This window comes from Lutzomyia longipalpis, chromosome 1 (assembly GCF_024334085.1).
Source record: "Lutzomyia longipalpis isolate SR_M1_2022 chromosome 1, ASM2433408v1".
Lineage (NCBI taxonomy): Eukaryota > Metazoa > Arthropoda > Insecta > Diptera > Psychodidae > Lutzomyia > Lutzomyia longipalpis.
The window spans coordinates 14928302-14956179 of record NC_074707.1 but is presented as its reverse complement, the minus strand read 5'-3'; the positions used below and the strand labels follow the sequence as shown (position 1 = coordinate 14956179).

The 27878-nt window shown below is 34.6% G+C and overlaps 3 protein-coding genes across 9 annotated transcripts in view; 2 read left to right on the top strand and 1 right to left on the bottom strand.

The window, feature by feature from the left end:
• The window catches only part of LOC129792237 (tropomodulin), a 30754-nt gene extending 27933 nt beyond the window's left edge, over positions 1-2821 (top strand). For 6 of the 7 annotated variants that reach the window (XR_008750798.1, XR_008750805.1, XM_055831106.1 and 3 more), the window contains one exon: positions 1130-1266. Coding sequence is in view for 1 of the 7 variants with exons in the window: in XM_055831181.1 (XP_055687156.1) it covers positions 1130-1188 (59 nt within the window). In the remaining 6 variants the exon portion in view is untranslated. Of the gene's footprint in view, positions 1-1129 lie in introns of all 7 variants that reach the window. The other variant, XM_055831181.1, reaches the window with a different exon arrangement.
• A 406-nt stretch (positions 2822-3227) lies between these two features.
• On the top strand, positions 3228-4278 carry LOC129792626 (translin-associated protein X). The gene is made up of 2 exons (XM_055831904.1): positions 3228-3630; positions 3696-4278. The coding sequence occupies exons 1-2, from the start codon at positions 3259-3261 to the stop codon at positions 4164-4166; spliced, it is 843 nt and encodes a 280-aa protein (XP_055687879.1). The 5' UTR covers positions 3228-3258; the 3' UTR covers positions 4167-4278.
• A 2796-nt stretch (positions 4279-7074) lies between these two features.
• Positions 7075-26547, bottom strand: LOC129792232 (transcription factor SOX-8). Its single transcript, XM_055831091.1, has 4 exons — positions 25801-26547; positions 15034-15180; positions 8814-9281; positions 7075-7876 (listed from the first exon to the last, which is right to left on the bottom strand). Exons 1-4 carry the CDS (start codon positions 25998-26000, stop codon positions 7282-7284), a joined length of 1410 nt encoding a protein of 469 aa, XP_055687066.1. The 5' UTR covers positions 26001-26547; the 3' UTR covers positions 7075-7281.
• Between the last annotated feature and the right edge of the window lie 1331 nt (positions 26548-27878).

The window sequence follows — 27878 nt, the reverse complement described above, 5'->3', positions numbered from 1 at the left end:
TTTTTCAACTTAAACTTCTTAATTCATTTTCTAAAGGTAATCGCATTAATGAGAGCGATAGACATGTCATTGTTGAGTGATAAATAAAATAGGGGTGACGGTATAATGACCATTGATATATCACATGCTTTACAGCTTCAATTTAAGATCTTTTTTGTGATTGTAGATAATACTTGCAATTTATATGGTAAAAAGAAAATTTCAAGAGGTTTATAAATCAAAGAATTTGGGGCATTCGTAGGGATATCTTTGTAAAATTTTTTTTTCTTGTTAGAAAAACTCTTATAATAATAAAATAACAATTATTATTATTTACATCATTGTTACATTGTTAAATTAATTTCAATTCTAAAAGTATTATATTTAGGTTTTAAAAATTCAGATTTTTTTTTTGATTCAGTTTTGAATCTAAATAAGAAATCTTTGAGTCTCTTCTTATTAAATGTAATAATTCTGGACTTTTTATTTCTTTAAACTTTTTTTAAAAAGCATTTGTATTAATCAAGAATAAGTTATTGAATTCTTGACTCAAAAATAATAATAAAAAAAAGCTTTAAATTGTAGAAAATTAAATATATTTATACTGTAGTAGTTCGATCGAATGAGATAAAGAATGAACGTTTAAAAGAAAATTCTTGACTCGAGAATACAAGTCAATTTTAATTATTTACAATTTCTTTTCTCATTAAAAAAATATTTCAATTTTGTACAATTTTTTTTGATTTTGACAATTTGCTGTTGAAAAGTTTTTACATTTATTGCATATTTAACAATTACCATTAATACTTCCGAAACGATTTTATTAAATCTTGTGAATCTCATAAATCCTTGTAATCTTTTTACAACATTATATTGTCGAAAATCTTCAATTTATCGGCAATTCACGCAAATCCTGCAAATCTTTTCTCTTCTTGTTCATTTTTGCAAAGACATTGCAATATTTTACAGAAGGCTTAAAAACAGTGTGTGAGAATGCTTATCATTCATTGATTTATAAACTTCTACTAAATCTTTTGCTGAAGCTCTTTGGGTTTAAGAAAGAGTGAAAGAGAGAGAGGGAAGAAGCAAAAAAAAAGAGAATCTACTTCCAATAAATAAGAGTCTAATTAAAATACATCTATTTTTGTAGCTGGTCGTCAACGTCGCATGGGGCATTGGACAAGAAATTACACCGTTGGTCTGTGGTAGAGAGAGAGGATCTTTCGCAACAACCAACTTTATATTTTATCAACAAATTCAAATATTGGCATCAGCATGATTTTTTTTTACAATAGTATATATAATACTTGGTTCCTCCTTCACATGAAACATTTTGTTCCGCGCGAAAGAGGAAAGAAAAGTCGTTTCAAAATGATTGTGTGCGAAGCGACACACTTTGTCACTTTGAAGAGCCATTCGCTAATGCGTTTTAATATTTCATAAGAGAGATATAATAATATTTAGAAATGCTAACTGCCAGAATCAGTGAATTAACTATGTGTATACTCTTTTAGCGTTTATGTTTATTGTAAAATTCTCTATCTGCTCTTCTTATATTTTCTTTCGCCCGCCTTGTAAAACTTTCTTCATCGAATGCGCCAATTTTTTGGAAAAGCCCAGTGTTTGTAGAGCTTTTGAATTTTGTTTTGTCATCTGGACAAAAAGAAATTTTTCAAAGGATGCTATTTAAAAGGAAAAATACGGCGGTAATTTACCTGTGTTCGACAACGATTTGGCAATAATTTAATATTTTACTGTTGTATTTAGCATAATGAAAAGAAAAACAACTTTAACTATAATATTCTTTAAGTAAATTATTTGTAAAAAGAAAACTTTCAAATAACATAAAATAGGACGTTTTTTTTTGTTCGAACGAGTACATTTTAAAGGATAAAAAAATGAGCGTTTCTTGAGTAGTTGCAAATGAAGGATAAGAACACAATATGAACAACAAGATAGTTCTTCAATTCCAGTTTATGACGAAGGACTGTACAAAAAATTAAAATTTATTTAATTCATATTACTTGAAAAGGAAAAATGATATTTCTAATAATTTAAAATAAAAATATTGGCGGACTCTTTTTTGGCGGAATTGTAAAAAAAAATATTACATACAATATTATGAGGCATAACATAAAAAATTTGCAATGTGATATCCTTATATAAAAAAAAAATGTCATACAACACCAAAAGTCTAACACTAGTTAAATGAAGATATAAAGAAAAATTATCCAAAATCCTTCTATTAATCATTTGCATCCTACTTTATTGACTACTTATATATAATCTATATAATTACTTTTACTTTTAATAAGATTTTATTACCTATTCAAAATGAACATGATTTTAGCATCACAACAGACATCAGAAATTTTGAAAGAAATAAATCTTTTTACATTATTAACACAGTAAAAATGAATTTAAAAAGAAAAACTTTTAATTAATGGATTATCCTTATGATTTGATTGAAAAGAGAATTGTTGCACGTGATATTTTTAAAGAGAACAATTCGTACGGTTCGATTGAATGCATCTATCACAACTCATGATAGGGGATTAGTCGACTTTTAAGTGCTTTTTGTAGAGGATAAACATCATACCTACTATTTTACTTTATATTATTTTCAATAAGACAGTAGTTTATAAATAAATACATACTTTGACATAAAATTTAAAAAAAAAATGTAGCTTTATATAGGTTACATTGTGAATGTAAAGAATAAAAAATATATATACATACCTATATATATTCAACTCTCTCGACAAAGTGAAAAGAAATTACCTATTGTGTAAAAGCTACTCTATGTGCATAAAAAATCAATAAAATGGAGGAAAACGTGAAAGGATCTTCTTTTACCTATTTCTTTGGAATTCCCTGTTTTTGAATTTGGCGCCCTAAATGTAGTCCCAAAAGCCCTCACTGTTGGCTGAGAAGTAAATCCTCTCACTCACACTTCACTGATACTGTTTCCGTCACACATTCAGTTTTTCGCGATTCACTTGAGTTTTTCTCCGAATTTTCAGAGGAAATTGAGTTTTTCGCCCTCAAATCTGACTCAGAAGCTTTCTTGGGGCCCCTAAGACTTCCGGACAATTTTTTGAGGCCCCTAAAAGCGTTTTTCCTTAAGAAAAAACACTTCCCCTCAATCTTCTCCTTTGCCTAAAAGTAGGCAATATTTCTAATGTTTGAAAAGCGCGGGAAAATTCTGTACTAAAAGCTCAAAGCCCAAAACAAAAACAAACCACTTGTCATATTTGTGCTTTTTTTGGAAGAAGAAGGATGTCTCACAATAATAACCGTCGCCGACACAATAATCGCGGTGGAGGAGGTGGGAAGCACCAGCAGGCAGTGGTGGTGGATGAATCCAATCCCATCCTGATGGCATTTCAGGGATTCGCCCGGGAATTGGATGACAAGCACGATCGGTACGAGAGGATTGTGAAGATTGGGCGGGATATCACAATTGAGAGCAAGAGGATCATTTTCCTCCTGCACACGATTGATCACAGGAAGGACAATGCTGAGAAAGTTCTCGCGGAGGCACACCAGCGTCTGCAGAAGGTGTGCACGGGGAGTTTTGCTGAAATTGCCAAAGAATTGTCCGGAAGGGATCAGTATCAATATGCAAGGGCATTTTCACCGGGACTACAGGTTGAAATTACAAAGTTAATCAAACTGTCCGGAAGTTTGGCTAACGGGAAGTTTGTTTCTTGCAGGAATTCATCGAAGCTTACACATTCTTTGAGTACAGCTCAGGTGAAAATCTCTCAGACTGGGAAGTTGTGCAGGAGCGGCTGAAGTACAATGTTGAGGAGAAGTCGATTGAGTGCCTCGTGCAACCCATTGAATTTATGCTGGGCATAGCTGATATGACAGGCGAAGTTATGCGTCGCTGTGTCAATTCCCTGGGATCCGGAGATGTGGATGGTTGCTTCAATGCCAATCGCTTCCTGCAGACCCTATTCACGGGCTACATTGGCTTGGGAGCGACACACAATCGCGAAATGTCCCGGAAGATGCACACGCTGCGTCAGAGTATCATGAAAACCGAGGCTGTTTGCTACAATCTCAAGGTTCGCGGCAAGGAAGCCGCCAAATGGGGTGCCGAAGAGAATCTCTTCCTGGACAAGGCAGGTGATCATCAGGCTAACAATGCAGCAGATATCGATGAAGGATTCTTCTGCTAGAGACAGAAAACTTTCCATGTTCCTTCCAATCATTGAATTTTTTTATAACTGTAGCTTTTTTGGGAATAAGAATAAACTGAAATACATGAGCCTCAGGGCATCCAATAAACAATCTAGTCGTTAACAATAAATTCAGCACCTCCCCTCGACCTCCTCCGATGGATCCGGATAGACTGAAAACTTAATAAATAACACCCCCAACAATGCGTGGGCGGTGAGCAATGATTGTGTGTGAAATTGAAACCCAAAACTCGACCTTGGGTCCAGAGCCCCCAGCCGCCGAAATTTCAAGCCGCTTGAGCCGGCAGCCGAGCCGATTTTCAAGCCGCCGCCGCCGAGGCTTTGGAAAATAAAAAAAAATTCAAGCCGCCGCCGCCGAGGCTTTGCCAAAAAAAATTCAAGCCGCCGAGGTTTTGTTGAAAAAAAAATCAAGCCGCCGAACCTTTCGCAATATTAATTCTAAGCAAATTATTCAAATTCGAACAAAATTATTTCTTAACCAAGGAGGTATCAAGGACAGTTTGATAAGAAAATATGTATTCTTATCTTTTGTAGCCCTTTTCCGCGGATTTGATTATTTTCTTTCTCAAAATATGAAGGAATTTTCCAACTTCGTGACTTTTATCCTCTTCGTTGTTATGAATTTTCACAAAATTTCCGTGAAAATCTCACTGAAATATTCATACATATATTTACAAAAAAAAACACTTTATATTATGTAAAAGACTTCCTTTTTGAAACTTACATAGCAACCGGAGCATTTTCTTGGTCAGAAAAAATAATTTTTCCTTTATCGATATCTTCGAGTAACTGTAATTTTCTCGGTAATTTTCACACACAATTTTCATACACAAAAAACTGCAACATAAATCTCTGTAGAATTTATTTATCTTATAGCTGCGTGCGCTGGTGAATACTCACACATGTACGCATGCTATGTGTGTATTTGCTCCTTCCTCCTGCAAGCGTGGCGTGTAAAACTTCATATGGGACTTTTGCTCATATGCCGGTATCGGTCGCCTAGATGACGTATAGCGTAGTGGTTTTATAGCTTTTGGCCTCGGGATCAAATCTTGTTAATGAAATTTTTTTTACATCGTTTTTTCTTCTTTTTTCTCTTGCCGATTTTTGTCACGTTTAATTAGATAATTAATTATGTTTATTTAATTCGCTCTACTAAATAAAAGAATTTTCATAATAAATATACTAAATTCTTACCCTAAGCGCACTAAACACTAAAAAGGGCAATAAAACACATAAAATCTTTTTTAATTAATTCATTCTGCGTCATTAAAAATAATAGTAAACTTCAGAAAATAAGATTAAATTAATATTAAAATTGTAGGGGAGGGCGGGGCTAATAAAGTCACTTAAGGATTTGGAAAAAGCCTAAAATATCATATTTCCTATCTAGATAGAACAAAATGATCTGAGAGTTATAGGGCAGTAAATTTCCTACAAAATGAACAATACATTTCGCTTTATTTATTTGGGAAATATGATATTTTGAGCTTTGTCTAAACCCTTAAGTGACTTTTTAATCCCGGTCTTCCCTATTATTTTTTATTTCGATATTCCGATATTCTGAATTGAAAGAAAATGTTTCAAATCACAAGGAATTATAATGGCAGGTATAATATTTCTTAAGAATGAATTAATTAAAAAAGATTTTATGTGTTTTATTGCCCTTTTTAGTGTTTAGTGCGCTTAGGGTAAGATTTTAGAATTTTTATTATAAAAATTCTTTTATTTATTAGAACGAATTAAATAAACATAATTAATTATCTAATAAAACGTCACAAAAATCGGTAAAGAAAAAAAAAGAAGAAAAAACAATGTGAAAAAAAAAATTAATTTCATTGACAAGATTTGATCCGGAGGCCAAAAGCTATAAAACCACTACGCTATACGTCATCTAGGCGATCGATACCGGCGTATGAGCAAAAGTCCCATATGAAGTTTTACACGCCACGCTTGCAGGAGGAAGGAGCAAATACACACATAGCATGCGTACATGTGTGAGTATTCACCAGCGCACGCAGATATAAGATAAATAAATTCTCCAGAGATTTATGTTGCAGTTTTTTGTGTATGAAAATTGTGTGTGAAAATTAAAATATCGATAAAGGAAAAATTATTTTTCCTGACCAAGAAAATGCTCCAGTTGCTATGTAAGTTTCAAAAAGGAAGTCTTTTACATAATATAAAGTGTTTTTTTTGTAAATATATGTATGAATATTTCAGTGAGATTTTCATGGAAATTTTGTGAAAATTCATAACATCGAAGAGGATAAAAGTCACGAAGTTGGAAAATTCCTTCATATTTTGAGAAAGAAAATGATCAAATCTGTGGAAAATATTCATAAAAGATAAGAAAATTCGGGAATTTTCCTTTTTTTCAACTCAATTTGTATTGGAAAATATGAAAAGTAAAATTATCGAATTCTTCTTCTTATTAAAAATCAATGTGGCGCGCATAAATGTAAATAAAATTTTCGTGTCATTTTACTTGGACGCTTTTCCTTAAAACAGTCCCAAGGGATTCTTTTTAATGGGCTAAAATAATCCAATAAATTATAATGCGCCGAAATTTCAAGCCGCTTGAGTCAGCAGCCGAGCCGATTTTTTAAGCCACCGCCGCCGAGGCTCGAAAAAAAAAATTTTTTCCAAGCCGCAGCAGCCGAGGCTCATATCAAATCAAGCCGCAGCAGCCGAGGCTCGGATTTTTTTTTATTTTTCAAGCCGCCGCCGCCGAGGCACTTATCAAATCAAGCCGCAGCAGCCGATAGTGTGTGCGGCTGGGGGCTCTGCTTGGGTCCACGCATGGGGTAAGATGGGGGCAATTTTGTACAAAGGATAATATGGTCCTCTGAATCCCTCAAAATTGGCAAGAAATCCTCATTTTGAATGTCATGAAAATATTTTATTTTATTCTTGGAATTTTATATCAATTTTATCTCTAATTATTTGCTTCTTTACATTATAAATTGTCTTTAACTTACAGGAAAAATTAAAGGAAGAACATTCCTACAACTAATTTGAAAGATCCTAAATTGAGAAGAATACAGCTCTCTATGAGGGAGATATTGTCTTTTATATTATTTATTATTCTGTACTAGGATTGGGAGCTGGAGTAGCTTTCCCAGGTATGTGGATACTGATACGGCACTTCGAAGTAATACATATTGGCGGATGATTCAGGGAGTGTCAGCATGGAGTTGAAAGAGGTGGTTGCGTGACACGGAGCCATATCCCCGAGAGGTGCAGGCCCGGAAGTTGGTTGGAGTTCCAGGAGATTCGGCTCGTCTCCTTTGAAAGGGTACGAGGGGATTTTCTTCGTTGCCACCGGTGGCTCCAGATACTGCTCCAACTCCTTCGGATCAACATCCGTATCGATGGGTTGGGGGAAGGTTGGTGGTGCAGTGGGTAGGTAGGAATTCCCAAGAATGCCCGGCTGATGGTAGGTCTGCGGTGTTGTCTGGAATATCCTGTAGGGATCTGTTGGTTGACCAGTTGATCCGTATTTGTGCAGAAATGTTGCCTCACGCGATGGAGAATTGGAAGCATAAAAATCATTTCGGATATTTATGAGATCATTGCGGTATGCAAAGCCCCCGGATTCCTCTCCATGGCTGCGCTGGGAATATTGTGAATCCTTCGGAGAATTGTTGCGAGGATGAAGATTTAGTGAAGCCGAAGGAGAAGCCGTTCTGTGAACCAAGAAAATACATTTTTAAAAATATTTTTAAGATTTTCTTAAAAAGCTTAAAAATTAATTAAAAAAAAAATTTTTTTCAATAAATCGTGGAGACGATTGAGATATATTTTAAAGAATTAAAAAAAAATGCGATTGAATCCTTTTGGGAAGGATATTTATGGGGTGATAATCCTGAAATTTAAATGAAAATATAAGAACTTTTCTAACAAAGCTTGACCGAAAATTTAATTTAATTTTATCTTAAGAAATCCTTTTTGATTGTGATTGAATGAGATAGTTTTAAGACTTTTAATTGAATTTTTTAATCAAAGTTTTTTTAAAAGCAGTGAAGCCTTTTTCTGTATAACCGGAAAATACTTGTTCCTAAATCCAAATCCAGATTCCAAAATAAGGCTCTAATATGGTTATTAAAAAGGCTTTAAGTTTAGGGTCTTTTAAGGATATAAAACAGACAGCCCTTACAGTAAAAGCTCCTAGTCCTTAATATGGTAAGTATTATTTGATCATTCCTTAAGAATTAATAACTTTCCAGATTAAAATTATTAATTTTTTGAATTCTTGAACTTTCGAAAAACACGTCGAAAAATTAAAAATTGAGAACATCATTACCGGACTAAATTATTAATAAAATAAAAATTTTTGAGACCCTAAATATACCTATTCATAAATTTTAAATCTTAGTTTTAGATCTAAAACTCTGGTCTAGATTTCATCAAAAACTCTATGATAAACATAGTCTTGACTTTAAGCTTTAGTTCTGAACCAATATAAATCCACATTTTCAGAACCAAAAAAGTTCTTTAGTTTGCGCATAATTTTCAACAATATAATCCTTGTATAAACATTAGGTATACTATTAACTACCATAAATTGGCAGGTATTATTTTACTAAATCATTACACGTGTGTGTGTGTAGCTAAATAAATTACCTGTAGGCATTCATTAGCGTTGACGGGGTAGCTGGTGGCGTTAGGGGATTCGGTTCGGAGTGAACTGAATTATTTGAGCTTCCCGGCGAGCAGGGTGAATTCTTCCCAGCCGCTGTGGTTTTCCCGCTGTAGGGATGATGATGATAGACAAAGTCCTGCATAGCTGACTGCTGATACTTTGACGACGCCGATAGGGATGATGGCAACGCAAGGTCATCATGGTGATGTGCGTTGCCGTGCAAGTCGGCAACTTGAGCTACGGAATTTTTGGAGCTTCGTGAACTGTGGCGCGTGTGACTTGGAGACATGGCAGATGTGGAAGTGGACCTGGAGTGTGTGGATGTTGACAATGACTTGGATTTCTTTCGCCGTGGTTGGTATTTATAGTCAGGATGCTCCTTCTTGTGTGCCTGACGTAGCTCTTCAGCACGTTCAATAAATACACGTTTAGCATCCTCGGGTGTCCTTCTGATGGTGAAAGTTGAAAGAGAGACACATCAATATCATCTTACAGCGCGCTTGTCCCTTTTGGGCTATTTATTTTTTGCGCAAAGTCCTTGTCGGGGAGATTGGAAAAATAAATTTTTGCACAAAAGACTATCAGTCATTCTCGTGTGCGTATATAGTAATTAGGGCATCTCCACAAAATTCGAGTATTAATGATCCTGAGAGAGAGAATGAACAACACCAACCCTTTTGCCAAATTTTCACTGTCGGAAAATTCCACACCCACTCACATACAATAATTAATTATTCCCACACAAAAGTTACTATATATATTACCAAACATTTTTCTGCTAAAACATTTACTCCGCAAAAGAGGGAAATTTGCAGAAAGCTTCAACAGCAGAAGTAATGTTGTAACACTTCATTTAATGTATTGTTCTACAATCTACAGTCCATCTGAATGAACTTTTCATTTATTTTGGACCTAGTTTTCCTCTTTTTTTCGATAGCTTTTCAATTTTTGCTGATATTGATGATTTTAGAGCTTACCTAAAAAAACTGTTTCCTTTAAAAGTTGGCTTTTGGTAAACAAAAAAATTTCAAAGCTCTGCCAAGTAAATAAGGCTATTTTTTAGCTTCTTACGCCTTTGCCCTTAAGGTTTTTACGTCATCAAGAATAAGACTTGATAATGAAGGAAAAAATTACCTTCAAACTACTAAATTTAGAATATAAAGAAAGAGCAAAAAAAAAGGAATTTTCCGCTTCTTTTACCAAATAGAAGCTTAATTTTATAGAATGATCAAAAAAACCAAAAAAAAAAGCTCAACCCGACGGTAAAACGTTTGAGAAAATATTAAATTACACGCTATATATACTCTTGAACGGACGCAGTGGGAGGCATCATTTTCCTTTTAGCCATTTGTATTGAACAACATTGTGATCTATGAAGAAAAACGTTTCCATTATTATCCAAACATAACAATAGGCAGTCCTTCTAATAAATTTCCTACACTTTCGGTGCTCTTAAGAAGGCTCTTCTTCTCTTGAGATATCTGAGAATAGCAAAGGATGGTGAGAAAATCCGTGTGTATTCAACTCAGAGGAGCAAACATTGATTGATTTTTGGCACCTTCCTATACTCATCATATAGGGCTTCACTGTCCTATATTTTCCACAAAAGACTTTAATTTTTTTTCTTACGTCGATTGATGGAATGTTTATTTAGGCAAGCTACCATCTCTTGAATTGGCGCTATGACGAGTTTTCACTTGATCGGATTTACTTACTTAAGGAATTTTCGCACAACAATTTGGCTACAGCGGGGTGCCGTGTGTGGGTTATTTCAGAATCTTCCTCCTTTTTTATAAATCCTCTTATTCTGCGTGTGGGCGCCATATATAGCGTGGTGCTATGTAATCTTCTACCCTCCCGAAAAGTTAATAATATTCAAATTTCTCGACTGGATAATAAGTAAAGCCATATATGCGTGTAGACTTTTATGTACCACATCAACACATATGTGTAGGCTTTTCAACAAGGTGGAGATAACAACATCTAAAGTATAAAGATGATCAAAATTTATAGGATTTAAGCAAAATTTATATTAAAAAAACATTATTTATTCTCTTCTTTTTCTATAATCTTTTGTTGAGAAGACGTGAAAAACGTTTCAATTTAATTAGAATCATTAAAATATGCCAATGAATTGCCAATATGCATGTCAGATGGGATATATAAGTCACATGTAGCATAAAAGCTCGCCGCTTTGAAGAATATTGTTTACTTTATAAAATTTTATACGCGCGCGTACATTTATGTTGGGCTTTACAAGTATGCGTAATACAATTTTTAGTGAACAAAAAGATCCATTCAAATTGTAAAAAGTGGGCCAGAAATTGCAATTCTGGTTAGTAGTAGCTTAGTGACAACAAATTGTATATTTAGCTTACATGTTATATAAAAGTCTACCTACATATTATGTAGGGTAGGTATCTAAGGTCTTTAGGTCTTCAATCAAACCGGGATTCGTTGTGTATTTGCATAAAATATTGCATAACAAGACCACAAAAAATGAGACGATATGATATCAGAGTTCTGCTGATAATCAGCATAAATTTTTGGACATGACACAGTGTCTGGCATCGACGAAATTACCTTGCCAAAATTTAAATAAAAAATTTGATATGTTTTCTACCTACATACTCGCTTTTTTATATATTGATGCATTTCACAAACAAATCACTCAAATTCCGCTTTAGACGCGATACAGTCTACAATTTTTACTCAAAATAGCGATAAAGAGCGAAGCTCAACATAAAAAAAACTCCTCGCACAGACATTGCACCATGTTGGTGAGGAGATAAAAGATAAAAGCGCATCAATTTAAACGTCCAAACTTTTTTCACCGCATTCACATCTTCTATGAACCAAGAGGAAAGTTGTGTTTTTGTGTTGTGCTTGCACGAGAGAATTAATTTATCAGCGGAACCGCGAAATCGTCGACAATTAGTAATAATATTACTTTTTCGTGGGTCATCGCGAGAGTGTTATCACCCCGCCATGAGGGTCACTGGAGAGCACTCTGTGGCATTTTTCGCCGGATTTTTGCATCACTTTCTGTTGCCCCTGATGTGCGTGCATTGAACAGCTTTCATATAGATCGCTTCTGGGAAAATGCATGTCCATTTTGTATGTATTTATGTGATTTATGCGCATATGTTGGCACATCAAAGTGTTGAAGAATTTAATTGGGGACGATTTGTTGATGAATTTGGGGGAAAATTATTTATTCTTGCGCATTGTAGGTATTTAATTTTCACACGTGCACAAATAGTGTACCAGTGATAAGACGCAGACGTTATGGGAGTTGAGATTCCTCGAAATATGGAAATGTCTGTTATTATTTGGTCTAAGTATGCCGATAGTTCTTTGAAAACTACAATTTTTAGTTAAAAAAATACTCTAGAATAAAATATTAGAAACGTATGAATATTTAAAAAAAATATATTTCTTAAAAATACTAAAATATTAAATTTCTAGCCAGTGCGAAAATATTAGTTGGTATACCACAATCGTGGCATACCAAGTATTGTAATCGTCGGAAAAACCGACCACCTCAGATCGGGCTCAAACTTGGTATGAGCACGTTTTAGACTTCCCACATTACGAAAATGGTGGTGGAAAATTTTTGATCCGGCCGGCCTGCCGTCCGGCCTGCCGTCCAGCCTGCCGTCCGGGACTCTAAACTTTGCCTTATAGCTTGAGAACGGTAACAGATAGAGACTTCCGGTTTGAAGTTTTCTATAGAAATGTGGGTGTAAAATTTCATTTTTTCGCATTTTCGAAATCCAAGATGGCCGCCGTCCGCCATTTTGAAACACCATCAACCAGTTCCCTTATAGCTAGAGGTCTGAAATTTTAGTATGTTGTAGAGCTCAGTGAGACGTTTTCATCAACAATTCATACTTCAAAATCGGTCAAGCGGTTTAGCAAATATGGCGGCCTAAAGCAAAAAGTGTTTTTTCGATATATCTCGAGAACGGCTTGACCGATTTTGACCATCTTAGTATCAAATGAAAGGTATTGAGAAGCCCTACAACTGTTTATAACATTTCAAGTTTCTAAAACATCCGCAAGAGGCGCTAAAAACAAAAACAAAAATTGCCTAACTTTAAGGGGCAATATCTCCGAATCCCCATTAGGCAAATCTTTTAAATTTTGATATGTTGTAGCCTGACTTAATATCTTTCATCAGTCCAAAAATGAAGAAAATCTATATCGCCGTTTAGAAGATATAGCCATTTGAAAAATTCTTAAATTTGAAAAGTTCTAAGAGCCATATCTCTTGAACGGATTGTCCGATTTTGCTCAACTTGGTATCAAATTAAAGGTTTTGTAAAACTCTACAACTTTCTAGAACATCAGAAACCTCTAGGACCATTCCTTCAGGACGAAAAGTGCAAAAAACTGTTTTTGTTGAACAAAAATCCGCCATTTTGTGTTCTGGAGGTGACCTTGAAATGTTTCGAAATATATGTCAGATTATAGCTTATTTCAATACCTTTCCAGAACTAGTCAAGAAATTTCTGTAGGTCTAATAGAACTTAAGATATAAGCATTTTAATGTGTCAAATTGCTAAATTTTACAAAAAAATTGACTTTGCCTACTCTAATAGTACTCACAAATTAAATTACAACGCATAGACTGACCCATCCGCGTTGTGGTATACCAACTCTTATAACTGGACGCGTTATGATTGACTTTGAAAATTGAATAGTAAAAAGAAGTCATGAAGTCATAGAGCTTTGTATTAAAATCAAATTTTTTCACATTTAAGAAAAATTTAAACTGCTTAACTTTCCTACTTCCTTATCAATCACAATAGGTAACCTACTTCATTTACCACATATGTATATGTACATATGTGGAATACCAACAAATTATATATAAAATAGATTTAGCGTGACATCTGGTTAAAAGTCAATAACCAAGTGTTCATAAATTGCGCTTTGTTGCGATGAGAAATTAATTTAATCGCGGCGTTACACAGCAAAATTATTTCGAGGGCGATACGATTTCCATATCAAGAGATTATAGTCAGGTAAACAGGAACTAAAGATAATTTCAGCACCGGCGGATATGAATAAATATCTTGTACGACGAAATACGAGAAGATTTTGGATTTGTGCAAACAACCCAGACACGCAATTTGATTTTCATTTCATCATTTTGCCAAAAGCAGAATTATTTGGGACGTTTGAAGCAATTTCGTGTTATCTTCCCGAATAAATCACGAATTACTTGAATATTTTGGACATATCTCTTCCCAATGTTTCTTTATTTCCTAGATATTTGAATATTATGAACCATATATTTTGTTACTGAAATAGGAATCATTTCCATGAAAATCATTATTTTTTTTTTTTAATAAACGAATATTGAATTCGTTTTATCCTGCAGGATATTTTTGCAACCTTTCAGGAATATTTTTAATATCTTTTAAATCAATTTTCTGAATTTAAAAAATAATGCTTTTTACCAAGATTTTGCGGTTAACTATATTACAAATTTTTGTGTAGGGTAGACTAGAGTTGAGTAATTCAGCTCATATTAAACAATACCTGCTGCAGAATAATTGATCTTACCATTTAATAATTGTACAAATTTTTAAAAGAAAATCAATGAAATAGAAAAAGAAAAATTCTTGTGATGGAAAATCAATTTTCCAACAATTTATAGTGATTTCCTATTAGTACCAATATTCAAAACAAATTGAGAAATGCCGTAAAATAAAACTGTTTGCTTTAAAAATAAATTGGGTACCTATACGAATGTTTTATCAGGCCTTAATCATTCTTTGAGCATTTAAATCACGCATGATGATGCGGGGGAAGATTAACGTGACGGTACCACACCTTGGGTATATACTATTTGGAAACATTAGGAGCACATTTGGAGGGCAATTAAACTGTGATAAAGGCATAATCGATACTCCAAATCTCGCACGATATGTCTATCAAGCTATTGCTCGAAATAAAGCGGAATTCCTCTTTTGAAAGTAATACAAAAATCATCTTTGCACAGCGGGATGCTCCCGTAGGCATTAAATAAATATAGGTATTTAAAATGTGCCTCATTTGTGGAGCAATGTGAATGATTAGAAGAAATAAAATATCTTTAATGTATCTTCTTTTAGGAACTACAATGTACATATAAAGATATCACATTCGACGTAGCTGAGGAATTGCGCAATAATTGATGTAATTACTTACTTCCACAGTTCACCGAGACGTTTGCTAATTTCCGAGTTCTGCAGATTGGAATTCGACTTTGAGATCCATTTTCTCGCCACTTGAGCGTACACCATGAAAGCATTCATCGGCCTCTTCACATGATCCTTATTTCGTCCCGTGCGCGTCCTGAAATTAATTACAATCATTTTCTTTTTAATTAAGTATATCTCACCATGACTCACAGCATGGTCATGGAATACAATCTACTTCACACCCTCCCCTTCCACACTGCCCTCACACCTCCCCACAGGGACTAACTACCCCAGACGGTGGAATCCTCCTTAATTGCAAAAATTCAAGATTCTCTAATCTTAAATTTTATCTCTTCACCCCGCTCCTGCCCCGTCAACCCTAAGAGATGATATTCTTCGGTATAATTGAATATCATCGAGTGTGAAAAGGAGAGGTCGAGGTATGTTGAGGAAAATAAAATAACATTCTCACAGTTATTTTTTCCCTACGGGAGAGAAAAAAATTATCACCACCTTCCCGGCAATAAACTCATTTATCTGTTTGTTCGGAAGTTGTTCTTTGCTCACTGAACTAGGATTTCATGTGAGAGCAGAGGGGTTGCTGCCATACACCAGACGTTATTTCTCTTGTGATACATTACTTTATACGCACCCATATCTATGGGCTTTTTTTCACACTCCATAATGGTATTTGCGTTATCATTAAATTGTGGCCCAAACAGTGGGAAATATATAATAAATTCCCCGCATGTAAATTAAGCAATTATAGGGATAATTTAGGATGGGAAATTATTTAATGATTTTCATGATATTCCCATGTGAAGCCTTTCATCGCCTTCAAATTGAATTCAATGGCCAGTTTTCGTCAAGTCCTTCAGGATAAAGGATATTTCCTTTATTTCTATTCCTTTTAGTATATTAGATTTTATCTCTATAAAAAAAATGAAAATATAAACATTGAAAGCCTCTAAATCATTGCTAATGAAGACTTTGTCAAGTCGGCAAATGGGGGGGTTGACTAATTGACTTGAATATCTAATGAGAAGTAATTTAATTAGAAAATTCGCGTAATTTAGCGTTCCGTGGAATTAAGTGAGAGGCTTTTTTCCCCCTTAATTTGTTTGATGTAAAACATTTGTACAAATTGGAGTGATTGCATGATGTTTTCCCTTTACGCATTTCCTCTTCATCGCTCAAGCAGAGTGTCTGCAGATTACGATATTGACTGTGCCTGGAAATGACCTCAACCTCGTACTATCATGCACATCATTCGCTGTGCCATATCAATCCCATGTGTATGGCATAAGTCCCCCCTCATCTAAAGCAGTATGAGGCTTCTCTTTTTTTTGAAATGATATAAGAAATTTATAATAATATCAAAGCGTTGCGAAATCAGAGTATCATCCGAGAAAAACGCCAACAAATGTTGTGGATGGCGATTCACGATAAAATGCTATGTGGGTATACACATACAATATTTCTGCGTATATGGAAGAAAAACACTTGATGGAAAATAGCCCAGGACGAATAGCAGATTTAATTAAATATGTTTTTCTTTCGCCTCGTTTAAACCGACGGCCGTAGATTGTGTGATCTCGTCTTCTGATATATTGGGTACAATAATTAAGTAAGGGGAGGAGAAAGAGACAGATGGGTGAGTTGAGTGAAGAAGAAAAAATGCTTCAGCATTAAATATGAGCCTGCTCGAGAGATGAGGAAGAGATGGCGTGCGAGAAGAGCGCAAAAAAACCTAAAACTGACGACATTTGGAGGAGGAAATCTAAATTCGCAGTCATCAGTTTTATAGACCATTTAGGAGAATCATCAGTGACACGTTCAAGCATATTTTTCTCCCATTTTATTCCACTTCTCGTTAAATCATTTTTTCTTTCAGCAAATTCTCCGCGGGATTTTGAGAAACAATTTACGAGGGAAACATCTAAATTACTCAAAAATCTTCTTCTATAATACCCCAAGATTAAGATTATGTATGTATGTAAGCTCTATGTGGTCTTTATACATCTCTATATAATGTTTGTACGTACCTATATAGTTAATGCTTATATCAATAAAGGGCTAATCAATTGAAAATTTTAGCCTAATTGAACAATTCATTGAAAAGCAACAATCAAAAGTAGATTCTGTAGTGATCACCCATCAACACAAATAGGCTTCCAAATGCGAGAAAATGCATGTCATATACAATCAAAATGCGATAACTATCGCCTCATTGGATTTTCATGATATTTCATTTACAGTTCATTGTGGGGATTCTCCTAAAGTCTTTGTCCGAGCTTTCGATTGAGATATGTATATAAATGTTTGAAATTTTAATGCCTAAATGAAATATTAGATTTTTTTTAAGAAGTTTTTAGTTAAATTTCTATTAAGAGTTGTTTTGTTGAAACTAGGTGAAGTTTTATTATGAAAATTTAGGAACTTTTGCTGGAAAATTTTAACTAAACCACAAGTCCCAAGAAAATGACTATAAGATTTGGAAGATTCATATTAATATTGAGAAAATTTCTGCCTATATTTTCAGTCTCTTAAATCATTTAAATAACTCTGGAAGTTTTTGCGACATTTCGTTTGCAACAAATTATAGAAAGCTCATAGAAAATTCATAGAAATTTCCTTAAACACTTTTTTAATATACGATCCTCTAAAGATCAATGGACTTGAGGCAAAATTTCATGAAATCTTTCATTCTTTTTTTTTTTTCAATGGACATCACTAATACAAAAAAAAACTCTGAAAATGACACAGCAGTCAGTATCATCTGCTGAAGAGCATAACATTCAAATTATTGCCGCATTGCTTGGACCATTTTTTGTGTATTGGAGCACTCAACATTTCTATCCATACACCATACGGTATGGTCTTGCGATCGTTTGATTTCCAATCGCAAACTCATAACAGTGTCTATCGTGGGCAGCCTTCAACGTCTTTTTGGGGGTTTGCGGAGATGAACGATACAGAAGAGAAGAAAGAAAGAAAAAAACCGTGATCATGATGTTATCAAAAATTTTCTCATGTCGGCCCTGTTACAGTTTCTCGAGTGTAAAGACAAATATTTACATTACTACTTTTAATATTCAAGAATTAGGAGAGACACAAGTCGTTTAAATAGCAATAATAGGTCTGTGAAGAACGTTCCGTCACACTCATATGTAACCCTCTACACATTCACTCAACGTCGCGTACAAGTCCAATGGGAATCCCTATGTGCGATGTGGCGGAAAAGGAGAGTTCAAAAAGAATAATATATAGTTTTTTGATGAGTGGTTGGTGATGGAAAAAAAAATTGAAGAATTAGGATAGAGAGAAAAAAAAAGAGGCTAGAATTACGAACTGCTGCTCTTGACTTGATCACGTCGAGTACCACTCTCAAAGAGAGTTGGAATAACAACTTTTAGTCCTCCGGAGTATTTTTCGTAACTCTCAATGGTATTTTCCCTCTAATTGTGTTGGTTTATTTTTTTTTAACTCATCTCATCCCATTAATGGACACCGCCAAACATCACTGATTGTAAATTCAATTGGAAATCGACAGTCAATTGATGATGAAATTGTTGAATTCCAGCATCATCTCGATGTACCCTCCGCAATATCAACAATGTTTAGCAATTTCCACAGAGATTTCTGCACATTGAATTCGCATGATATATACTATTCACAAGTGAAAATGGTGCTTTTCACCATTGTGTGGGATTTTCCAGGTTGACAACCCAGCACGATTCCAATCGTCCTATAGCCTCAATGCTGGCTGTGGGAATTGTCAGTCAGATGAGTGGGTGTGTGGGAATAAAAGGAGGTTCCTTTGGACTGTGAGATGAATGGGGACGTAGTAGGAAAATCAATTATACTGCCGTGGATCAGGGGTGGTGAAGGAAGATGGTGAGCAGTTGAACCATAAATCCCCAGCGATTAATTGAACTATATCTTTGAAGGATGCTATTGGTTCAGCATCGACAAAATATTGAGAAGGGTTTGGAAATTTCTTGTATTCACTCCGTGGTAGGGCCCAGGACGCAATAAAATATCCATTCCATTTATTTTCATGCTCATAATGTATGATCGTAAAATCTGTGAAGAATGGACCATGACTGTCGATGGAGTAACTGCTAAAATTCTATACGCATTTTCCTCGCAACATACATAATCCACACAAGGAGGAAATATAAAGTCCTTTCCGGAATATGTGTGCCCAGGATAGTAAATCAAGATGTTTTTTCTCCCATCGAAGGCGTAAGAAATGATTATGAAGCCAAAAAGCATCTCTTCAATTTCATTTAGACCTCATCAAAATCTGATCGTTTTTCTTCCTCGAGTAATTCGATATTTATTCTATTCTCCTCCTCCATTTATCTTATTTGCCATTCACTCCCACGTAATTTTCAATCTATATCCCCCTCAGACTAGACCTTCACCCTGCTGCTGTTTTTCCCCATGTTTTGTACGTAGGTACGTTATGTACAATACATAAATTACATACATATATCTGTTTATAGCAACACCTAACTTGAGGGGGTGCGATAAGTAAACTATATTTGCGGAAAATAGTTTACACCTCGATGACAATGTATTTTTTTTTACTCCCCCAACAATACTGGGTGTGAGTCAAAGTGACGAGATATTCACACAAGCCCATATATACATTCTAAATATCGCGAATTAGCATCTCATTAGTATAGAAAAATGTTAGACATACAAATAGCAAAAATATACATATAAGAAGCTACTCCTTTTTGAATTTATTGTAAATACATCCATTTCGTTATTTGCAGAAATGTGCAAAAATACCGACAGAAGTGTCGCTTTTGTGTGAAAATTGCGCGTATAGACATTGGAAAAATGTTAATTAACATCATCAGAGTAGTGGAAAAAGGTTCACTTAATTACTTTTTTTTTAACTATATAAATAGAACGAATGGAAAAAATCTCATATTTCATCGTGGAAAAAAATTAAAAATATGCAATGAAGTTACAGTATGAACACAATTTTATATAAAGAAGGAAACCCCTATCATTTTCTACTTAAGTTACTCGAAGGAGAAGATGCCCTAAAAAGGATCTTTTGCACTCAACTTCTTTACAAAGAAATTCTATGATATTCTCATTTTAAGAAAAAACTACTTTTAACCTCAACACCTTAAGTCTTTTTTTTTTTCCTTTAAATATTGTTAATTCTTTTTATTGCGACATAATTTTACTTATTTTAAGTAATATGCTTCTAGGCAAATTTCAACTCAGATTTGCATAATAATTTGCGAATTTTTCAAAGAGCAAAAAACCCAGTAAAAACCTACCGATGGTGCAAACATAAAAAGTCTTGGCTGAATAAATTATGCTGTGATAAGAACACAACCCTGGAAGTTTTTTTTTCAATGGAAGAAGTTGTTGGACACAAAAGCTAATTAGAATTCCATTATAAATGTATGGATGACGGACAAATATGGTAAATAATAAAAAGCTGTGGTTAAAAAAAAGACGAATATTAAAATACGTTGTGTAAATAAGGCAAAATGAAGAGACGCCGCGGTGACAAATGAGTGTGGGAAATTGTGGGTAAATTTCATTGTACATTGAATTTGGTTCGATGGATGTCTCCCTCATTGCTCTTTTCTCTCTCCCATATCTTCATTCCATTCATTACAAATTTCGAAATGTATATTTTGACTAATTTACTTTAGGTGTTAATTACAGTTTGAAAAAATTCATATTAAAAATTAAGTGGTAAAATGCTAATTTATTACTCATCAACAAATATTTACACGTGAGTTTTCGATGCTTCTCATTACTCAACACACTATTCTCGCGATGGGGGCTTTTATGAATGAAAAGACCGCGATGTCGCTACTTTTATTTGTAGGTATATGTGTTTTTTTTTTGTTGTTGAACTCTCCTTCAGATGTAGCATGAGAATTTGGTTTAGCTTGTAACGCGACAGGGGGTGGGGGGGGAAGGGGGGTCGAGAAAATTGAGTCATTCCGATATTTCCTCTCTAGTGCACCATTTGAGCACTATCGCCCATTCTTCATAGCAATTTCCCCTTTATCCTGGCTCCGGTAATTTTCCGATTTTCATCAATCACCGCATCCTCCGCGCAATTTGACGTGTAAGAAAATTCAAAAGATCGATACTTTGTTATGTAGTTTCAAGGTGTATAAAATATTCCCTCCATGGCAAACATTTATCTGGTTACTAAAACCCAATCTCCACCAATTTCCGCTCATCCACACACATTCCCTTTTTTACCCAATATGCTTTTCCAATGAAGCAAAGAGTATTCTATTTCGATATTTTTCAGTGCAAAATCGCTGTTAAATCTCTCTCCCCGAAAAACCTCACCATATATAGCTCGAGGTGTATGCTGAAGCATTTTCAGCTTATGCTTTTGCAGAATAACTAAGGAAAAGGTAAATATGCGCTCCTTCAGAGAAAACATTTTAAACCAAACAGGGAGAGATGAGTTTCAAACGACGATGAATACGGCAAACAAGACAGTTTTAGTTTTCAAAAGTGCCTTCCATATTTATCCCCATATATACATCAACCAATGTGAGAAGATGAAAAAATTCAATATGTGTAATAAAAAGGTGAAGAGGTAAAAAAAAATATTATGCATATATAGGTGGAGAATAAAATAAAAATCGGTGAACATATTAAAAGCATCTATTTAGCGAGATGGTGCTAAATGAACGGAGACAAGGCGCGGTGCGAAGAAATCGAATCAATCCGCGGATGTGGCATATTCTCTTGACGGATGAGGAATTAGTAAGTTCTAAAGTACAAAATATAGTGACTACGGGCGAATGGGTTGGTGTGTGAAGAGGTAATAGAAGGTGCAGCAAAAAAAAATCAATCATACAAATAAATCTCATTTTTTGTGAAAAAAGACTCAAATCTCCATGTTGAACTTTTCAATTTTGTCGTCTCCTGCCTAGAAGTCGATGTGTGGTTAACAGGTCTCTCATCTGAATCATCCGCATGAATGATGAGCGAAGAAATCATAAAAGATTTAAAGATTTTCATATCTAAGGATTCTTAAGCTTTCCATTGGAGATTTTTGCATATATTTTCCATAAATTAAAAATTTCTCAAAATCAATTTTTAAACATTATTCTTTAGTAAATCTGAACTTTAAGTTCTATTTTCATTTAACTTTATTGAATGAAATTAATCATTATGAAACATAATTAATTTCATTCACCTTTTCTCACACGTTTTTTATATTAAAAAAGTGTTTCTGCGTAAATTACAAAACCAGTGAGAATTTTCTCAGAAATCACATGGAGATGACACTTTTAATTTTTTCAAATACATAGGTTACAATCTAACTCCCCACTCGACGTTTATATATATTCATCAGCCCCACTATTGATTTCCGCCTGTGATGTGGTTTTTATTCATAAAAATCTCGTGAATGAAAACTTTTCAGCGTAAAGCTTTTGTCTCATCCATTCACAGATTTCTTTTTCTACACCGCCGCAATAAAATGCACCATAAGAGCCGTACATGGGAGCACGATCTTCTCCAAATCCTTCGCATTTTGTTTACACAGCACCCAGAGAGCGAATGGGAAAAAACAGATTATATGACTGTTGGGGTCTCTTGCTCCACCTTCGCATACACCACTTACAAGTGCTCTAAATACCTTCTGAGAAGAGGGTGAACGAAAAGGAGCTTTAATAAATCAGAGAGGTGAATAAAAGGGATTCTTGGTGTAATTATTATGTGTGTGTGTAGTACATATATAACGTGAATGATCTTCTCCAACGATGGAGTACTAATTGTTGAACTTTTACGTTGTTCGTGGAAGTTGACGTGGCAGGAGATAGAGCACAATGTACAATATAGTTTGCCTCAAAAGACCAATTTGTGCAAAGATGAAGAGCTTTTCAAGTTTGATGTACATTTGAACGGGCAGATGAGTTTGAAATATTGCCCCACCTTATTGTATATTACGAAACTTTCTGCTCTCTTATGAAGACAAATGAGCAGGTCAAAAACCAATAAACTCTCATTTGATCACAAAAAGGATAACTTTCTCTGCACAACCGACGCATCTTCTTGTTGAGACACAAGGAATTTATTGCATGTTCAAACATCCACCCAAGGATTCTCACTCTGTGTAGAAAAACGTATTGAGAAATTGATGTTGCGAATCGACTGTATACTCATTCAGCTATTTGTACCATAATATACTTTCCATTAACAACACAATACGTTGTGAAAGGGGGATGAAAATTGAAAGAAAAACTGAGAGAGTGGAAGAACATGAACAAATCCACATACGAAACTTCGTTCAATAGTTCATGAACGTTAATTGAATTTTCTCCCCTTTGCAAAAGCCCTTTATTGCAACTTGATCAATTCTACAATTCAGGTATTTTATGTCTCATTCTAAATATACCCACCCCAAGAAGAAAATTTTCATTACTTCTGCAATTCAATAGGGGTTTGTGAAGCAATGCGAAGGAGAGAAAGGATTCCTTACATTGCTTTTGTAATTATTAAGAAAATACTTCAAATAAGTATATCTTGTTGAGATTCCTCTACTAACATGTAATTATAGTAAAGATTTTTTTCTGATTAAATAAATTATCATCATCACTATGAACTTGTTTCACGACGCGCAACAACTAGGGATATATGCGCGATTAAATAAATTAAACAGGATGAATTTGAACATTTAATACTATTTTCATCAAGCCACCAAACTTTTTTTTAACTAAAGTGAATATTAAAAAAAAAGTTCAGGACTTTTTTCAGTAAGCCACCATTAAGCCATCTGATTAAGAAAAATCGGCTTTGTTATCCGATTTTAGCAATAAGAAAATAAGAAAATTTATCTCAAATATGAAAATGCGTTCTCAGGATATTTTAGATACAGAAAAATAAATTAAAAGCAAAAAAATAAGTCACATTTTTTTGGAAAACGTGAGAAACCCCCATTTAACCGACGAAAAACCCGAAAAACCATCATTAAAAGCTAAAACCGTAACTAACTTCTTACTACGTTTACCTACTTCTTAACGTGGTTAAACAAAAAGTACTTTTAAAAATCCTTTCGATTTTTGTAAAATTTTGGCAATACCATCCTTTACGTAATTTTCATCCCTCCGTTGTATTTGGTTTAATACATACATACATTATGTCGTAGCGTAGGATTTATAACATTTGTTAAAAGTTATGTAAGAGAGCTTTTGGCGAAATGAAAGCTCACTGAATCACGTTGCATGCGATTTATCTGTCGTGATGTACTTTATTTTGTCCATTATAATCCTAATATGTGTATATTGTGCTATTCTACATCAAACTAATGTATCAACACGAAATTTAATGGAATTTCGCAAGTAATTTAAATCAAAAAGGGAAATTTTTATACATACATAATTTCCCGCGTAGTGATTTGTTGCATTTATAAGTAATCTTTCGGCAAACATTAAAAGAAAATCCTAATCTACATATTTGTTTTATGTTTACAAAACACTGCTAGAGAGTTTTAAAACAAACGTGTTGAGTTGTGATAGTACGTTGCACTTTTTTGTAGTTAGATATATCTGTGAAAATACACATAGGTGCAAATAAGAATTCTCCCATGGCAATGTATCATCATCATCCCCGAGGCACCTCCATAAATATGAATTGTAGATGATAAGGAATACCAGAGGGCATACGGTGTATCCCTCCGCATACCACAATCTGTGATCTCCCCACCGTGGTTGCATACAATTTCCTTATTTGCATCTCCTGTGTGAATTGAGACACCACCAACTTGTACCCTAATCAAATACCCACCAGTCTGTGGCGTCAACATTTCGGGATGTTACGTACATGAAACCTCCAGACGAGCCACTTATCACACCGTGCAGACAGGAATACACACACGTGCAATAAAATATGAGTAGGAAATTCACGACTTTTCTTTTTCCAACTTTTTATCACACACCCTCCCCTATTTTAATTTATTCGTTTTATTTAACCATATACATTTCTACGGGGAAATAGCAATCGTTCCCGAAAAATATGTGCAGAAAAGAAAATTCCCCTATGTCGCAATTCCTTGTGGTGTGACAGGTAAGCTATCCTGCAGAATGTATAACGTACTATAACGTACGAGTTCCCTATATCACACCGTGAATCGGGGTGAAAGACAAATAGCATGTGGCTAAAAAATTTATATCGCGGAATGTTACCCTGAAAGTTGGTTTGAAACTCCTCCGGAAATATATTTTCTATATATTGTGTGTTGTATTATACATATATAAACTTTTGCCAAATTGAATGGAGAACCCATAAATATACATATCCTGCGAAGGTTCCTCAAGTATTTATACTAGCAATGTCACATTAAAAGAGATATTTAAATGGAGTTTGAACTCTTCTTGTGAGTGTGTGTCTCCCTTTCTCTAAATGGGGAGCACAATTTTGTGGTAAAAGCTATAGGAAAAATCAATATAGTCTGTGCCCAGGCATTTACTGAGGGGATGAAAATGCGATGTTACCCACTCTGAATGTTTGAAAAATCTAAAATTTACGACTATCGACAGTGCCCTTAATTAAAATTTTCTCTTTAGAAATGGGGCAGGTGTGTGGGAATGAAGGGATGATGGTGGTGCGAGTTTAGTTCATTTGAGAAAGTCTTCCCCAAAGGTGGAGGTGTGAAAAATGGAAAATCAATTCCAAATTGCATCTGGATGTATTAACTGGGCAAATGGTGTAGAAATTAAATGGATTTTCTCTTATATAATAGCACTAAAATACTCACTTTGTGGTAGTTGGCTCAAGTGTAAAGTCCTCCCCATTGAGGATCATCATTGCCGCTTCGTCAATTAAATCCTCTTTCGTTTTACTCTTCTTCTGCTCACCCACATCGCTCGGCCCATTGGCACTGGAATTGGTGATTTTGTCACCATTGATTTTACTGTCTTGCACTTCATTACTCGCATTCACACCCCCAAGATCCATAGTTACCGAATTCTAAGGAGTCCTTGAGGATAAATCAATAAGAAACAAGCAATATCCTTTTTTCGGGATCTCTTTTTTTTTCTTATTCAAAGCACACACACCACTAATTTGTTCCAAAGTGCCATATATTCCTAATTGAGATGTCTTCACATTATTTAGTTGTCCACCCCTGAGATTTTTTTTATTTGCTCTATCAATTGGCCACAATTAATTGAATCACTTCGGTGAAATGATACACGTTGTTGTACAAAATAAGGGTGCTGTGCCAAAGGGGCAGAAAATCTCCACAATAAGTCTTCCTCGTGCGGGAAACGCGCCAAGATAGTAATTGATATTTATTGTGTGGTCTTTCTCTCCGCACCCACAGAACGATATTAGTGAGAGAGAGCTCAAAGTGGAGGTCCGAAGATCTGGCTCAACTCGGTGAGATCTCGAGTAAGACTGCCTCCGGGCGGCTGCCTTCAAGACGGAGGTCTTTCGATGAATGAAGCGTGTTGTTTGTAAAAAGCGTCAATTTGATTCAACAGAGCCGTTAAGACGCAGATAACAGTGCCTATGTGCTGGAAAAATTTACCACATGTTGAATATTATGGACCTGAAGACTACAATATCACATAGCACACATCAATCCATTCCTGCCAACATACATATTTGAGTGTGTTGGCCCCTCTAAGAGAGACGAGGGTGCAAGTCCGGAGTGTGGAGCATCACAAATTGTGATAAAGTGCCGCAGTGTGAGTAGATTTTGTATTTTAATTTATGCATCGAGTGATTATGCGCTATAAAGTTTGCCCATCAAGAATATTTATTGGCATCCCTCTTGCAGTTGGCATTCAGCAGCACACCATATCATCATTTAGTCTTCATCCACACGCATTTATATCTCTTTAGACGCTGATTTAAACTTTATAATTGAATCTCTTAAGGATCTCCAGAAATTCACTTTAACTGTACGAATATTATGTTTCTAAAAGATTAAAATGAACTTTTCCCTTATCCCAATTTTATCTCAATTATATTATCTAATTTTACACTAATGTGTATTGATAAAATACAACCCCCTGAGCAAAATTGTGCAAACTTTCAAGAAGTAACTTACTGTTTAATTATATTTCAGATGCAGTACACGTAATCCGATACATTGCACAGTGAACTCTCTGAGGATTGGGTTACAATTGCGGAGATATATTGCATTATTGACTTATCAGATATCGTTTATACACTGTGACAACACTTGCTGAGAATACTCTAAGAAGTTGTTCTTTTGACATTCATTGTAGTTTTGGTATTTATATAACATAAAATCCTCTGGGCCTGGGGAATTGAAGAAATGATAAAAGATTATTATGCGGTAATGATAAAGTTTTTGAGAATTTAGCATAGTACATACCTACAAAGAGAAAAGTAGGTCTCATATATATAATTTTAACTTATTACAAAAGAATAGTTATAAAGTCAAAACTTTGGATAAAGTAAAACTATTTTACTACAAGATAAAAGAAAGAATGACAGCTAAAAAGTATAAGATTATAAAGAGACGTGGGAGAAGTTAGTCAAATTCAATTAAATGATTTTTCTTAGAATCTTAGCTCATATCAGTACATGAAAAATTCTAAACACGTCATTCTTATAAGAAACTAGTAAGAAATTTCTCTTTTACATCATTTTCTTCTACTTCTTTTGGTCTACCTCAATGGAAAATGCATTTTCCTTGAGCTTTTTCTCGCGTGACCACCTCCACATCAGTCTACTCTACGTTTTTTTCTGCACATTTTGCAGTACAAAACTTTGCTCTTCTCATAAAAATGTTCACAAAAAAAAGAAAATGAAAAGAACAAACTGCTTTGTACAATTCTGGAGTAATTAAGTTAATTGTCT

Coding starts and splice junctions, on each gene's coding strand:
- LOC129792626 (XM_055831904.1), top strand. CDS start 3,259: ATGTCTCACAATAATAACCGTCGCCGACACAATAATCGCGGTGGAGGA. Junction 3,631..3,695: donor CATTTTCACCGGGACTACAG/GTTGAAATTACA, acceptor TGTTTCTTGCAG/GAATTCATCGAAGCTTACAC.
- LOC129792232 (XM_055831091.1), bottom strand. CDS start 26,000: ATGGATCTTGGGGGTGTGAATGCGAGTAATGAAGTGCAAGACAGTAAA. Junction 9,282..15,033: donor CGTCTCGGTGAACTGTGGAA/GTAAGTAATTAC, acceptor TTTCACCATCAG/AAGGACACCCGAGGATGCTA. Junction 7,877..8,813: donor ACGCTAATGAATGCCTACAG/GTAATTTATTTA, acceptor CTTGGTTCACAG/AACGGCTTCTCCTTCGGCTT.